The following is a 16,631-nucleotide window of genomic DNA, read 5'->3' on the forward strand; positions in this document are numbered from 1 at the left end:
GACAAATGATTTGATCAGGTAAAGAGAGAAACATTATCCTTTTATTCCAGTAACTTTAGTTTTGTTGTGCTTGAGTGCTTTGAATCGACAACAGAAAGACAAATCTTACTGGTTTTGTCCAGAGAGACAGAAAATGTTTGCATTAACACATAGTATACAATGGCTTGATTTGCCAAAGATGGAGAAAGGATACGTGTATGGATAAGTATATGTGGTGTGGAACGAGTGTGTCAAATTTCTCTCACACACAGAGATTTGGTGCATTTATAGGTAGAATTTGTTAGGGAAACACAGGTTCTCAAACTTTTTCATGTCAAGGACCCTCATTGTCCCCAAATGAATAGTATGTACTGTACTAGAACAGATTGTGACACAGATACACGCAGATATTCTGTACATTATAGGCTAGTAGGGTTGGCTAAGGAGCCCCATCTGAAATATGTAGTGCCAGGGAACCCCATAAAACATTTGTGTTGTTAATGCCATTTTATGGCCTAAGTCACAAAGACAAGGTGACTCAAGGCCACAGTGCCATCTAGTGGTGAGAGGCTGAAGGACAACCAGGAGAGTTTCTATCTCCATCAATAGTGTATGAGGAATTATTTATTGAACAATTGATCGGTTTTCCCTTCTCCGTCCTACAACGGTGTCACATCTTGAAATTTTCCGATATATACATGCACACACAATGTTGATTCATTGACACATGTCTGCTCACATTTACGTTATTAAAGTGAAGGAGAGTTGGTCTTGGTCAACTCATGATACACAGTAACGCCTGTAGGCCAGAACTAAAAAGCACCACATTTTGCATAGCCTTCTATGGATTCTACTTCACTATAGGGGCATCTTTTATTTTTCATGAGCACAGGCCCCCATTCCCCTTTATCAATATCCATTATGGTGCCGGTTTTGGAGGGGGACTTTGAGATGATCGTGCCTTTTCACACCAGAAATGTTGTAGGGCTGGCTACATTATGGAAGAAAGATCTTCCACAACTTGGCCACTCATGCCCCTTCTCCAGTCCTCTGCCTTCGAGCCCTGCTTCTCTAACAGTCATCGGAAAACCCATCGGCAAAAAAAAAGGAAAAACAGCGCTTGATTCCGTTCTTTCAATGATTTAGCAGAACATGTTAACTTTGCTGCCGTTGTATACGGCGTTAGAGCTATGGACCAGATAGCTAGGATGAGGACTAAAGACAGGGGCCTGGGGCCATGTTTAGTTTAATTATTACAATGATTGTAAATAGGGGGAAACGATTCTGTACAAAACTAAGCTCATGCAAATGAACACATTCTTGCAATTAATCTGATCTACACGAAGTGTAAGCGGCGCCGGTTTATTGGAGTGAACTTACCATGTTTGCCGATTGCCTGTCTCAAGTAGTTTGCAAATGCAATGCAGCTGCAAGTAACGATCGTGGTGGGAGAGCACATCACATGACCGATGGCAGCCAGCTCATTTTTATATGTGAAATCTTGTTTTTATAAGGGCCATGGGTGTTGGGCAGGCCATTACAACAAAAAAAACTGCCTAAAGTGGCAGGTGCTTTTATTAAACCCACTCACTCCTAAAGTGTGACATTTTGGTTGACTGTCAAACAGAATCAGGGTGCCGATAATGCACAGTATATGTTGGCTCATAAGACTGCTAGACAGTGCACTATTAGCACTAATCATAACACCTGTAAGGCAATTTGATATTGATAATTTGTTATAATTGAAGTTTTTCCACATGAAACTAAAATTCTAATTTTACCATTTCCAACAAAACGGCAACAAGTTCCTTTATTGCACCATCACATTGATATTCAAGTCAATGATTCCAGCTCCACACTTGGTTTCAGTCTTTTTTTTATTTTTTACATGACATAACCGTTTATCATGTTAGCCACCTGCCCTCATTCCGTTTTGAACCCGACGACAGAACGTGACAGGCCAGAGTTCAGCCGAACAACCACAAACCATTATGTTCTACTACGTTCCTGTCTGTTCATGTTCAAGTCTCAGACTTTACAAAGAGGAAATAAACAGATCAGAGAGCTAGAAACTGTCCTTTTCAAGCCAGGTAAAAACACATGTGCTTTGGTAGAGTCCTTTGGCAGCAGTGATGTGTTGTAATTAAGACATTGAGATGAGAGAATATAACAGCACTTTGGGTTTGTTACCTTCCATCTGCGAGGCTTGAGACAGGGGGGAACTGGACTACAAAACCCATCAGGCAGCGTTTAAAAAAAAAAGATATTTCTTAAATCAGAAGGAATGACATTAAGAGAAACCAGGAGATGCAAACGGCAGCTCTTGGTGCCCAGTCAAGCCAGATATATACTTAAGTTGCGTGGCGGTGTCACGCATTGAAATATTGCCGTTTACAAGCTCACAATGCTGCAACGCGTTGTAAGCTTGTAGATCGCCTGTGCGGGGCACTGCATGCAACTTCAGTATAAATCAGCGGCCAGACATCAGCGAGAAGAACAGAGGACAATATCAGCAAATACAAACTACAGAATCACGACTTCAGACTCCCAAAAACAAAACAGATTTTAACCTTAAACTTTACATAAAGAGTGGTACAGTATGTCTCCCAACTCCCAGCCAGGTGTGGACCAGGGGGCCCCCAGGGCCTCCCAGCCAGGTGTGGACCAGGGGGCCCCCAGGGGCATCTTAGCCAGGTGTGGACCAGGGGGCCCCATGGGGCCTCTTAGTAGCGGTAGTGGTCGGGTTTGAAGGGTCCCTCGCGAGGCAGACCCAGGTACTTGGCCTGTTTCTCTGACAGTTTGGTCAACTTCACGTCCAGCTTGTCAAGATGAGCTGCTGCTACCTCCTCATCCAACTAGATAGACAGAGTTTTAGATTAGTGAATAAATATAAAGGAAGGGTAAAGGGTGGAGATAAGTGAGGCGGTGAGTAAACTGAGAGAAACTTTAAGTTTGAAATAATAATTAAATGAGTTTGAAAACGGTGTGTTTCATCCTGGATTATTTGCCAGTTCTCCATTTGAAATGCTTAGAGCAGAGAGAATGAAAACCAGCACTACGCTGCCCTTAAAAACATTTATTTCTACAGGAAGTGATGCGTGACCACTGACCTTCTTGGGCAGGAAGTAGACTCCCAGTGGGTACTTGTCTGTGTTTGTCCACAGCTCGATCTGAGCGAGCACCTGTTGACAAATAAAGGCGGTTTTATTCAAATGTTACACGTACAGGTGTACAAGACGTAGAAACAACTATCCTTGTGAGGGTTTCATTGATTTTCATTGAGTACATTCATTCCCCAAACCTGACCAACTGTCCCCATTGTGGGCATAAGTGATTTTCTCTTCTTGTTGTTCAATAGCAAAAAACGAATAAAATAGACAGATATAGCCTACAAAGGTCTACACGTTCTGTTTGGAAACCTTTGACACACACACACACAGTACCTGGTTGGTGAAGGAGTTACTCATGACGAATGATGGATGTCCCATGGCGCAGCCCAGGTTCACCAGTCTGCCCTCGGCCAACACAATGATGTGACGACCGTTCTTCATCAAGAAACGGTCAACCTGCACACAACAGTGTTTTTTGTTTTTTTTGCGTTTTATTGGTTTTTGAAGGGACAGACAGTAGGCTGACAGGAAACTGGAGAGAGATGGGGGGATGACATGCAGTAAAGGCCGTGTCGGGCTCGGGAGTCGAACCCGCGGCACACTGCGACTGGATTACCAGTCGGGTGCCCAGACGGTTACGCCACTGCCTGGGCCAACAACAGTGTTTTAACGACAAACAGACGACTGACTCAAAAAACGGTGTTTCTCAGCCCTTCCTGGATGGGCACACATGAAAATCTTTGTGTCTTTTGTGTCTGCGGCCCACCATCCATCTGACCACACATCAGCCACATGCATTTTCAGAGCATGTTAATTTGGTTGAAAACCACAGCGCTCTAAAAAGGCGACATGTCAAAGGGAATAAAACAAACTGATGGAGAACTTGCTCGGGGAGACTTTGATACATTGGATGGGTGCACCAAGGTTCAAACTGGTGACCTTCTGATAAGGTAACAATCGGCCTTAAACGCCCCAAAAGGAAGACCTGGGTCACAGGTTCAATAAAAACATGCACATTTAGAGTGTGCACACGTGGGTGGGTCAGTACCTGTGGTTTGATGTTAATCTTCTCAGCAGCGTTAGCGGTCAGCCAGGGCATGTCGATCTCGCAGTCAAAATGTCCGATGTTGCAGACAATGGCGTCATCCTTCATGCACTCAAAGTGTCTGCAAGAGACACACACACACACACACACACACACACAGTAGGTGATGTGTGTCTAATGCTTAATTTATACTCAGTTATACAAAGGTGCAGCATGCTGAAAAACAGTTCACATGGTGAGCTTTTAGATCTGATATTTTCAGATATTTTTAGCCTGTGTCGTAGTTGTACGACAATCTAAGTAAGGTTTTACCTTCCCAGAATGATGTCCTCACAGCCTGTAGTTGTCACAAAAATGTTACCCTCCTTACAGGCCTCCTCCATAGTGGTCACCTCATAACCTGAGACGCACACAAACACCCACCAAGAATGATCAGACAAAGCAACCAGGACCGTGGGATAGGCACAAAACGAGACAGAAAAGGTGTGCGAGTAGACAGGTCATCAATGGGTTGCACACAAACACAATACCTTCCATGGCAGCCTGCAGGGCGTTGATGGGGTCAACCTCGGTGACGATGACGCGGGCTCCGAAGCCTCGCAGGGCCTGAACACAGCCCTTGCCCACATCTCCGTACCCAGCTACTACTGCCACCTTCCCCGCAATCATCACATCGGTCGCACGCTTGATACCGTCAATCAGTGACTCCCTACAACCGTACAGGTTGTCAAATTTACTCTGAGAGAGAGAGAAAGACAAAGGTTGTCAAAGTTAAGAAAAAGGCAGGAGGTGTTTTTCAAGAGGAAATGGACAGTCCACTCCATTGTGTGATCTGAGAGGGAGACTGACAGTAGGAAAGCAGAGAGCCAACTGAGACTGTAGGAGAGAGAAAGTAGGAAAACTGAGAGGGAGACAGTGTAGGACAGATAAACCTCAGAGACGAGACCAACATAAGACAATAGTTTGACAGTGGAGCGGTCACCTTTGTGACGGAGTCGTTGACATTGATGGCTGGAACCTTGAGTTCTCCCTTCTTCAACATTTTATACAGGTTATGAACACCTGTGGTGGTCTCCTCCGACAGGCCACGGATACCTGCACAGAACAGCTTCATTTCAATGCAGGCATTTAGCAGATTCTCTTATCCAGACCAACTTAAGGCAGCTACATACTTTAGTCCAACCCAACTTCTTTCGAATTGGCAGAACTGACAGACAATTGCCATTACATACGGTCACCAAACTCTTGTTTGAGTTCTGAAGGCTGAAGGCTAGAAGCGCATTATCCAGATGAATTCCTTTTAAACTTTTTTTTTTTACATTTTGGAAATGTTTAGGTGCCCGCCCACTCTTCCTGCACCCTATTGCAATGTGAAATGCCACCGAATCTGTAATCCTTTTCCATTTTGATTCATATGGGCCATGTGAAAAATAATGATGCCACATCTCATTTCAACTTGTGACAGCTAGCTGATGCTTTTATTGTGAATGCAAACGTTTCTGAATGTCTCATGCTCCATATTTCCGCGTGCTGAAAATAGCCGATCTATAAGCTCACAGCTTATAAAGCTTGCAGATCAGCTATTTTTAGCATGCAACACGTCTTACGGCGAAGCATAAGAAAAACGATTTTCGATTTTCTTTTCGTCCAAATCCAAAAATCGCGATTTCGATAAAATTTTGATCCAGTGTGTTCCAGCGAATTTTTTAATTCATGGATATAATAGAATATAAAACTGCCCTTATAATGTACAAAGCAAGGAGTAATCAACTCCCTGGAAATATTCAGGTGATGTTCTGATAGAGAGCGGGGCTATAATTTAAGGGGGGGAACTAAATCTAAAAACCAGAGTAAATGGTAAATTTACACAGGTTTACACTTCGACATATAGACAGGAGGAGCCGGGAATCGAACCACCGACCCACGGATCATTGGACGACCTGCTCTACCTCCTGAGCTAGTCGCCCCGTGAGTGGCTTGAACACTAAAACCGTTTTGTATTTCAATCTGTGGAGTAAAACTATGTAACAGTATGCATGTGGAACTCAAGCAATGCTCAAGTGTTAACCAGTTCAAAAAAGATATAAAGAATGCATTATGATGAGGTATAGGGAGGAAGAGTTAAAATATCATTTTAGATAATTGTACTTGTATGTACACAGTATGTAGGACTATATAAATATAATATGAAATATAAGTATTTGTATTGATAATACGATATAGAATACATTATAGAGCATATACATATTTATAAATATATGACTTAAACTATTACATTTAATTATGTACGTAATTTCTCTGAATTATTTTATTTAATTATACCATGTTGGTATGTACTGACGTCAAGCGATGACGCTGAAATAAAGGGTTATATACGTTTTTACTTCTCCCTGCTCCTTTCCAAACATTAATAAAAATAAGAATTATAATACTTGCGGCCAGTGAGGCTTGTTTTTTGTTTTGGGAATATTATTGTGTATTTGTTCTATATTGCACTTATTTTAATTATTTGACTTTGTCTAATTTTATCATGTTCGGAAAATAAAGTTTTTCATTCATTCATTCATTCAGTGTACACAGTCCTGGAAGACATACTGTAGGCCTCTTCATGACAGAGCGAGAACACAGTTGGGCTGGGCAAAGCAAAGCCACCAGCTCACTTCACTGATGTGAGGTAGGTGACAGCATGAAAACACAGCTCAGGTTAGAAAAGAGTTTCGTATAGGGTTATGCTGCCACCTTCTGGACAGAACCCACCACTCAAATATAAGCTCCCATAGAGCTCAACAGTGCAGATGTAAAACTCCTATTCATTTTCTGAAGCGTCTTCAATGTTTTTCAGGCCACGTTATCTCTATTCCTGGTATCGTTCCCAATGACCTAGGTTCCCTGCAGCCATATGTGAAACCTGTGGTCTCAAACCTTGGCGTCAAACTAGACAATGCCCTTAAACTTGACAAACAGGTCAATGCGGTAGTGAGCTCTAGTTTCTATCATCTGAGGCTGCTGGCCAAAATCAAGTCGGTGCTATCTTTTAGTGATTTTGAGCGAGTTATACATGCCTTCATATCTACGCGGTTGGACTACTGTAATGCCTTGTACGCTGGTTTAAACCAAGCCTCCCTTGCTCGACTCCAGCTAGTCCAAAACTCAGCCGCTCGTCTACTCACAGGTACTCACAGACGTGAGCATATCACACCTGTCTTGGCCTCCCTTCATTGGCTCCCTGTCCGCTTCAGAGTGGATTTTAAAATTATTTTATTTGTCTTTAAATCTATAAATGGTCTGGCTCCTCTTTATCTGTCTGACCTTATTGAGGTTTATACTCCTGCTAGATCACTGCGGTCTGAGGGCCGGCTAAACCTCAGGGTCACAAAGAAGACCCGCTTAAAGTCCAGAGGCGACCAAGCCTTTTCTGTTGTAGCCCCTAAACTATGGAACGCACTCCCCTCCCACGTCAAATTGGCCCCCTCCATCGAGACCTTTAAATCCCGCCTGAAGACCCACCTCTTTACCTTGGCTTTTAACCCCGCTTGAGTTCCTTTGGTCCTTGTATATGTTTCGTCTCACTGTGATGCTGTTGTTTTTCTGTTGTTTTCTGTAATGTGTCTCAGTTGTTGTCACTGTTTGTACTTTGTTTTCTCGCTGTTGTTTTTCTGTGTGGTAGCTTTAGTGCACTTGTTTTTATTTTATTTTATTCTCCTGTACAGCACTTTGTAAACTCTGAGTTTTAAAACGTGCTATATAAATAAAGTGGATTGGATTGGATTGGATATTTAGGTGAGAGAGATAAAGCAGGGAACCCCACTACGTATCTGCATAAAATGACGTTGCATAATAAGCCTTTTCATAGACTTCAGTGAACAGTAAATGTATTTGTAAACGTGTACATTCACTTTACTATTAATATGTGTTGGATGCATGTTAATGTTTATTTGCAAACTTTAACCACTTAAATCTCAATCTTCTGTAGTGTAAAAGTGACTTTTGGCTCTGTACTTTGTTCCACCCCCCCACCAGAGTGCTGCAACGGGTCGGATCCCCGTGGTATCCCGAGTTTGACAGGTGGGAACGGGCGGGAGAATATACCTTTATAAGTTAACGGGTACGGGCGGAACGCAACGCAACACGGGTTTTTAATCAGTGGACCAGCACTGCGCAATGTTATAAACAGCAGCTGAGCTGGGGGTTTCCTCAACAGCAGAGACAAGTTAAATCCGTAACATGCCCAAGGAATCGTCAGTGATGTCACATCACTGCCGATTCCTTCATAATGGCGTTCTGTTTCTGCTGATGTGCTTCCCTGTGCTATTTACTTGTTGCATAGCAGTGACATCACGGCTGAATCCTTGCTTCTTTTTCGTAGCATTTCACGTGTGGAGTTTATTTTTTTATCACCAGGCTGCAGACTATATTTTCGTTCGCGCTGATGAAACACCAAGGGATTATAATGCCAACATTCAACACAAGCTGTAAAGCTAACCCAGGTAATGTTGGCCTAATGCGCCACTCTGGCTAAGTGTAAATAAAGTTAAAAAGATTAGCCTGATGAGTGATGACCGTGTTTGAAATAGCCTTGTATCAAGACGGTCGACTCATCAGGCTAATCTTTTTTTTATCGTCTTCTACTTATATATTATGCCAATATGCCATTTAGGTCGAAATCATGATAGGCCTATAACTTTATGTTGTGATAATAAGCAGCAGTAGCCTCAGTCAACTACATGTCTTCCGTTCCGTGTGCAACACACTGCCGCCGCCCACCACCACCACACCACATGCGGTGTTGAATTAAATAAAGTCAATGATATCGGTGCCTGTGATACGAACGGGTAACGTGGCAGGTAACGGGTAAATCTTTTGACGGGCGGGGCGGATCTGGTTTTATATAAATCACGGGTAACGGGCGGGTTGCGGAACTGATGATTGACGGGCGGGGCGGGTACGGGTATCGAAAATTGGACCCGTGCAGGACTCACACACACCAAATCCCTTCATCGAACTGTGAGCTTGTAGATCCGTCCATTTTTTGCAAATGTCTCTCCCTCCCCCCCCCCCCCCCCCCCTCACAATAAGTATGTTAAGGTTCAAGACAAACAAAAGAAAGACATGCCATCTCAGTTTACTTCCCGTACTGTATCTGCGTGACGTAGATGACCGCATTTTCAGGTTCAAGCCAAGACAAACAAAAGACATGCCATCTCAGTTTACTTCCCGTACTGTATCTGCATGAAGTAGGTGACCACATTTTCAGGAGATTGGAAGCAGGTTGTGAGTCTATTATTTCCAATGGAAGAGTGAACGCGAACACAGCTTCTGAACAATGCTTTAGCCCCATGGTCACTCAACTAAATATTGAACCAGATCGTCACAAGCCACACACATCAGAAGAAAATTGATTATATTATCAACCTTTCTCTGTCCCAGTAAACAGTGTGTGCATATATATTACCTGTCAGTAGTTTAGGATACTTTGTGTGCACCATGTTTGTGAGGTCTCCTCCATCATCCAGGATCATGTTGAGAGGCTGGCCGTCTCTGAAGTAGATGGTCTGCTCGATACACCACACGTACTCCTCATCTGTCATCCCCTTCCACGCATACACTGCACGAGTGCACACACACACACACAAGTTATCAGGATTGTTACACATGGATTAAAGCAAAATAAAACTCACGACTGAAAAATGTTTTATGATCCTGTGTGATTAGTGAAACAGCATGAAAGGCACCCTTGACCCCACCCCCATGCACTAGCGCCGTTTCCTAAACAATATGTAATATGTTCCTGATGTTCTAATCTACATACTGCCAACCAGGTGAAGAAATCACAGATTGTGGCTTTAACCCGCTAATCTGCTTTTATGAACTATCCGAGACCACTAGGGTTTTATAGAAGATCCGTCTGAACATATTGCTAGTTTAACCACTTCAAAATGCTCCAATCTTAAAATAACCAAAGATAGCCCATCTACCAGATTAGTAGGCTATGTTCACTGCACAACATGCTTCCATCTACCAGATAAGTAGGCTATGTTCACTGCACAACATGCTTCCACAGTAGACATGCTGACGTCTATGGAATCCAAATGAATGAAATCAGTCGTGGTGACTGAGAACCCTAATCCATGGTTACCATTATTGTTAATTTATTACCGTTATTGTTGCCCATCTTGTGTGTCCCTCTCCCTTATCTCTCACTCTGTTATCTCTGCCTTAATATATAGCTGCTATTAATGTCGTCATAGTTGTTAATATTACTACTACAAGCTCACAACTTTGTCATACACCAGTGTCTTGTGAAAACAAAAATATAAAACTGGGCTTAAATGGTTAATTTAGTCACAGAGCAAGAGACACACAGACCAGGCACCTGTCAGCAGTTTCTTCAGGGGTTGACATCAAGGTCTCAGAGGCACTTGCTCGTCGGGCAATTACAATTATGTTCAACAGCCATACATGTGCACTTGCCAGAAAAGTAAATGAGTGAGATGTAAAATTGTAATTACTGTTCATTTTTTACTTTTTCAAATTCTGGTATTCTGGCAACCATTAGTGTCAACCCCGGTGTCTGGTGGCTGTTTGGACAGGAAGCCGTTTTACCTCAGGTGGAGTGAAGAGAGACACACACTCTAAACACATCTGATCCATTTCACCACACACTGAGTGTGTGTCTCTGTATCTGACCTCAAGGCAACAGTGTCCCTCCCAGCAGGGGTGGATCAAAGTATCAAAGTACATTTAGACTAGAAAATGGCCAATGTAAAAGCGCACAAAATTTATAACATTAAAAAACAAGCCCATGAAACAAAAACAAAACAAATGACTAGGGTAATTCTGCATGGCCATCCAAACTACTGTAGGTCAAGAGTGCTGAAGGCAGAATTTCTGCTTGGTTTTTAATGTTATTTAAATATTTTCACATCAAAAGCTATGAGTGAGCGGCAACTCTTTTCTCGTTGGTGGCACCTCTAAAGCAGAGGTTCCCAACCACTGGTGGTACTTGAGCCCCAAAAGTGGAATGAAATATTTATATTACTACAGGTAGTTCTTCTGACCAAGCCATGGGTTGAAATAGGCTCTCCAGCCGTGCTGGAGAGCCAGGGGAGCATGACAGCACACCTAAGCGTTAATAGAAGTTTTATTTTATAGAATAGAAGAGTTTTGTCAGAGCAGCTGCATTATTGGCTTAGGAATGGAACAAATAGGGCAGGTATACACTCCTGTATTTTAACATCAGTTATTATGCTGGTACTTGGAGTCAAATATTTTCTGAGGTGGTACTTCAGTATAAAAAGGTTGGGAACCATTGCTCTAAAGGACTAGTGTGCGTTCATAGCACCTCTTTGAAATCAGACACACACGCACACAATGAGAGTACCTGGGACGCCAGTCTTGGCGATGGCAGATGCAGCATGATCTTGAGTTGAGAAGATATTACAGCTAGACCACTGGACCTATACACACACACACACACAGAGAATCAACCATCTACATTATACTCTGGAATAACCAATATTTTTGAGTATAAATTCAGCGCAACCAAATGAACCCTAGTGTCACTGTTCTGAGCATGTTGTCACATTAAGCAAACATTTTGGAAGAAATGGTAGATCTACAAACTCACTATGGGTAGCTATAATGAATGTGCAGGCTGCAAAATAGATACTCCAGGTGGTTAAACATAAATCTGCATTAGCGTCAAATCTGTTCTAGCTCCAATAGGTTCCATAATTAATTATTTGCCAGTTTAACCACTTAAATCCTATATGTACTGTACATTGTTGTACATCAGATAGTAAAAAGAGCTGATAAGCTCGGAACATATCACAGATGAATTGAAAATGGAGGACCCTGACGTAAACAAGTCTTGTGCTTTTCATGGTTTCGTCCTCAAAGTAGCAGTTTTTGTATTGACTTGTGTTTTTGTTTGAAAGGTACCCAGTCTACATACTGTGAAATAAAAATTTAAATTAATCATAACTAGACGCTTTGTGAACTTGTAAATCTGCCGTTTTTGTCAAATTTGTTAATCAATTTTGTGCTGAATGGTTTTTTTTGGGGGTTTCTTTTTACAATTTATTTTTGGGTTTTATGCCTTTATTGATTGGGCTGAGAGATGGGGAGTGGCTTGCATCAAAGGATCGGGATTCAAACCTGTGATATGCCGTCAGGCTGGTATTGCAGCCTAGGGTGCCCGGACCACCACGACGGCGGCCCAGGCCAAATGTGCAGAATAGGGACGCTATGTTTCATGTGGTTGACGATGGAAGTGTAATTTCTTTCAGAACAACCTGCTGGTATTGAATAATTTATTGTTTAATTTAAACAACAGCAGAACAACTTCCACCATTCAATTAACACAGACGTACACACACAGCTTACCTCAGCTCCCAGGGCGGTGAGGGTCTCGATGAGCACGGCGGTCTGCAGAGTCATGTGCAGACAGCCGGCGACGCGAGCTCCCTTCAGCGGCTTGGACGTGCCATACTTCTCCCTCATTTTCATCAGACCTGGCATCTCATTCTCTGCTATGTCGATGGCCTTACGCCCCCACTCAGCCAGGCTGATGTCAGCTAGGGGAGACAGAGAGAGACCATTAGCATTACTGACCATACGTCTACCATGCGTGTATACATGGTACATTTAGCTGGGTTTTTCTGGGATCCGGGTAACCCAGATCCTTGCAGAACCTCAAAGGTTACAGAATTAAAAATAAAATAAAAGGAGGGCCGGTGCACTAATATAATAAAGTCTAACTCATGTTGATTAGGTGATGTAAAACAAACTGTGCCAACACAACCATTAAACGCCATTAACAATAAAGAGACAATATGACATAATGAGGCACATTATGACGCAAGTTTTCCCTTCATTGTCAATGGCGTTTACAAAACAAACTAATTAAACCTGTGTATAGGAGGGGCTGGCGCACCTAAGAGCACTAGATCTGCCACTAGAGAAATCTTGAAAGTATGAGTAGAACTCTGGCTAAGTGCCACCTCCTGAGCAGGGTCCGTATTAGGTTCCGAGAACCTTATCTGAAGCTGAGCTGTAGCGTTTGGACACAAACCCCAGGACCCCTACCCCATGAAATACGTTACACAGCTTCAAGAGTCACTGAGTTCTTGTAGTCAAAAGAACCACCAGACGGTAAAAAGATGATTGCCAATACAGTCCAAAGAAATGTATAAAATAAGACTGTTGAACAGAGACATGGTCATCATTACAGTTGTTCATATTGTACATGTGTATATACACCATGGTACGACAGATGGACAGAATTAAATATCACGGTTTCATGATTTCATCTGTGCGGGCGGCCCCCAGGCTGTGAGAATCAGTGAGGGTGAGAGAGAGAGGTTGAGTCCCTACAGAACATTGGATTACATTAGAAGGTAAACACAGACACTGTAGGAGGAGGGGGGAGAAAAGCCCTGTTGATGAAATTATTATTTCTACATGGTAGCACACGCTCTCCGGCATCCCGCTTTTGCATTAGGGCAAAATTGTCAAATGTTGATTTTATTTTTTACAAAAAAAAAAAAAAAGAGTTTGCCATATTGGCTACATTTCTTTTGATTATTGGTACCGGTCACTGACACTGAATCATTTCTTTGGGTATTTCTTGCATTTGATTAAATATAATTCTTCTGATGTTCAATGCCAAAAACTAAATTAAATCATTAAGCCCACTCTATATGAAGATTACATCATTTCATTGCTTTAGTTGTGTGTGTGCTGACTGTGCTCTGTAGTGCAAGGCAATGTGGCAGACAGTGAGAGCAAATACACATAGCGTGCATGTGTGTAATGCGCACGAGTGCACACACACACACACACACACACACACAGGTCAGCTAACCGCACTGAACCGGAGTTGGCCTGAACGACTAACCAGGGACTGACTGGATCAGGGAAGCCAAACGGGTCAGTGAGGTCAATATGAGGCTGGCAGAGTTACCGCCCTCATGCTGCTCTGTAGATAAAAGCTATACATAACTACATACATGGACAGATGGAATATTATAACTACATGCATGAATACATGGGACATTGGCCTTTTTTGGTCTGCAAAGAAAAAAAAGAATTGCAGCCTATTGCGATTTGAAAATGACAGTTCACAGTAATATTGAACTTGTTGACTCTTACAGCCCTCAAATCAAATCATCAAAACATCCTTCCCAGAGGATGGTCACAGAACCTAGAGTCTGTGACTCTACTATAATGACAGCATTAGACAGACTGCAATGATAAGAAGACGCCTAGGGCCACTGTTTTCTTTTCTACTATGCGTGTCTGTGCCATGTGCTGCAGAGAAACATGGGAATGATAAACTGCCTGTAGTAAATGTGTGGCACAAGCGTCAATGAATGATCCTGCACTCGACCCGTTTTACACCACTAGAGCTGAACTGTGACACAGAGAGTAGCCAGTGACAGGGACACATGTAGACTTCGGCCTCGCAGGGATCCCTCTCTGATAGGGCATAAGCACACTGTCGCGCGTGGACGCGTCAGAAGAACCTGAAGCCCTTCTTCTTCGTGGGGTTTTTAGACAGCTGGTGGATGGAAAAGAAGCTCCACCTCCACGCCCGACTGACGCGACGGACAGCTTCCCGGACGTGCTCTCCAGAGGTGGAGCTTCTTTTCCATCCACCAGCTGTCTAAAAACTATGCGCAGCTGCTGTGCAGCCGAAAACGTGCGCAACCACGCACGAGACCACGCGCAAAGGTCTGCCTCCACTGATTCACTGAAAAAACCCACCCCTTTACTCAGAACAGTCAGACTGGATGCTGATTTTCTGTTCTTTGGCTATATAGAAGTGTCTATTTGGAGGTCTCTAAATGTTTTGATGCATTGAACAAGGTGGACCCTCTTGTAAACAAGTGTAATGCTTTATTGGGTCGTCCACTCACAGTTAACAGTCTTAGTATTGAGTTGTGCTTGAAATGTACTATAATTCTGCAAACTGTTAATAAATATTTCAATCAATCAAAAGATCCAGCTGATAGATCATACATCATGTTGATCATGAGCTGGATTCACAGCATTGTTCAATGGTTTCATTCATATTACATTATATTCCAGTAATCACGTGCATGTGTGTGTCACCACTCAGTTTTTACTACTGATGTCCTTAGACATCCTGTAAACTCATTAAAATGAGATATGTAGAAAAATGTGTACAAAAAAAAATACTTTTCTCCCGGCTCCCCACAGTCCTGGATGGAATGTTTTGGAAGTCCCACAGCTACAGTGATGGTTGAGGGCACATAATTATGGAGCTAATCCTCACATTTAACACAGCAATGCAAAGAAGCAAATTATTGTTCTCCATCCATTAAATTCTTATGAAAAGAATGCAACAGCTTAACTCGAAAATAGGAATTAAGACTTTAATGCCTAGAGATCACATTTTAAAAGAAACTGTTTAAACAATAAGCAGTATTCAGTATTTATTTGGATTAGTACACCACGTGCTTTCCTCTGTCTGTACAGTCTGGTACACACGATTATTTGCACTTGACTCGAGTGGCTGCATGGCAGCCTGCCTGTGCCAGTCAGTCAAAAAATTGGCGGTGTGTCACAAAGCCTGACGGGAATTGTAGTTTCCAAAAGAAGCGTCAGTCGTACAGTGCAACGGATCTCCGTGGCCAAATACACTACATTTACCAAGCAATATCGGCTTATTAGAGTAGACCTTATTTTTTCTGAAGCAGAGCTTAGCAGGCGCCGTTTGATTCATTCTTTTACAGATATTATACATCATACAACGTGAATCATACAGAGTTGTGAAAAGTCTGTCGGTATTACCGACAGACTTTTCACAACGACAACAAACTGTTTAATAAACCAACTAAAACAAAAAATATAATAACAGTCACATATGCTCCTCCACCACGTGCTAAGCGAGCGTTTCGCTTCTGGACAAAAAGAACACATCTACAAGCAATCGACGCGTCCACTCTCGCTCCGACGACAGCTTGTAGATCTGTTCTTTTTGGCCAACACACAAGACAACCGTCGCAACTATGGGTTTATGTGTACAACTGTGCAAGTATGCATGCAAACAGCACGCAATCGCATGGATTAGGATTTCATACTAACCGACTTTGAAGGGCAGTTTCTCGGACATGGTTGTTTCTTGTGTTGGTTCTGGTGGTGGTTTCGGACCGGGTGGTGGTGGTTCTGCAGTGCGGGTCCGGTGAGGGAAGGGAAGGAAAGGAAGAGGCTGCGTGTGCGTATCTGGGCTAAAGAGGGAGGGACGCTCACATGTCAACTCGCCTTTATTCCAAAACCCCGGTACCGTCTATGTGCGCCCATAGCCCGGAGGGACAGAGTCCTGCCTCCTGCGCCTTGTGATTGGCTCGTTGTTGTTTTTTTGGTTACACGGTAACTGCTGGTTTGATGAAATACAGTGTAGGAACGTTGAACTTGGAGTCCAGATTTTGGGCAATCCCAATGAGTATTACATATAGGTGATTTAACATTGT

At 42.8% G+C, this 16,631-nt stretch overlaps 1 protein-coding gene across 1 annotated transcript; it reads right to left on the reverse strand.

Moving 5' to 3' along the window:
- Positions 1-1,838: 1,838 nt before the first annotated feature.
- Positions 1,839-16,405, reverse strand: LOC310863151 (adenosylhomocysteinase B). The gene is made up of 11 exons (XM_083771307.1): positions 16,246-16,405; positions 12,520-12,710; positions 11,516-11,591; positions 9,587-9,739; positions 5,117-5,229; positions 4,665-4,872; positions 4,447-4,534; positions 4,138-4,255; positions 3,423-3,545; positions 3,090-3,161; positions 1,839-2,834 (listed from the first exon to the last, which is right to left on the reverse strand). Exons 1-11 carry the CDS (start codon positions 16,271-16,273, stop codon positions 2,703-2,705), a joined length of 1,302 nt encoding a protein of 433 aa, XP_083627433.1. The 5' UTR covers positions 16,274-16,405; the 3' UTR covers positions 1,839-2,702.
- Between the last annotated feature and the right edge of the window lie 226 nt (positions 16,406-16,631).

This window comes from Protomyctophum parallelum (genome assembly GCF_964188405.1).
Source record: "Protomyctophum parallelum genome assembly, chromosome: 8".
NCBI lineage: Eukaryota > Metazoa > Chordata > Actinopteri > Myctophiformes > Myctophidae > Protomyctophum > Protomyctophum parallelum.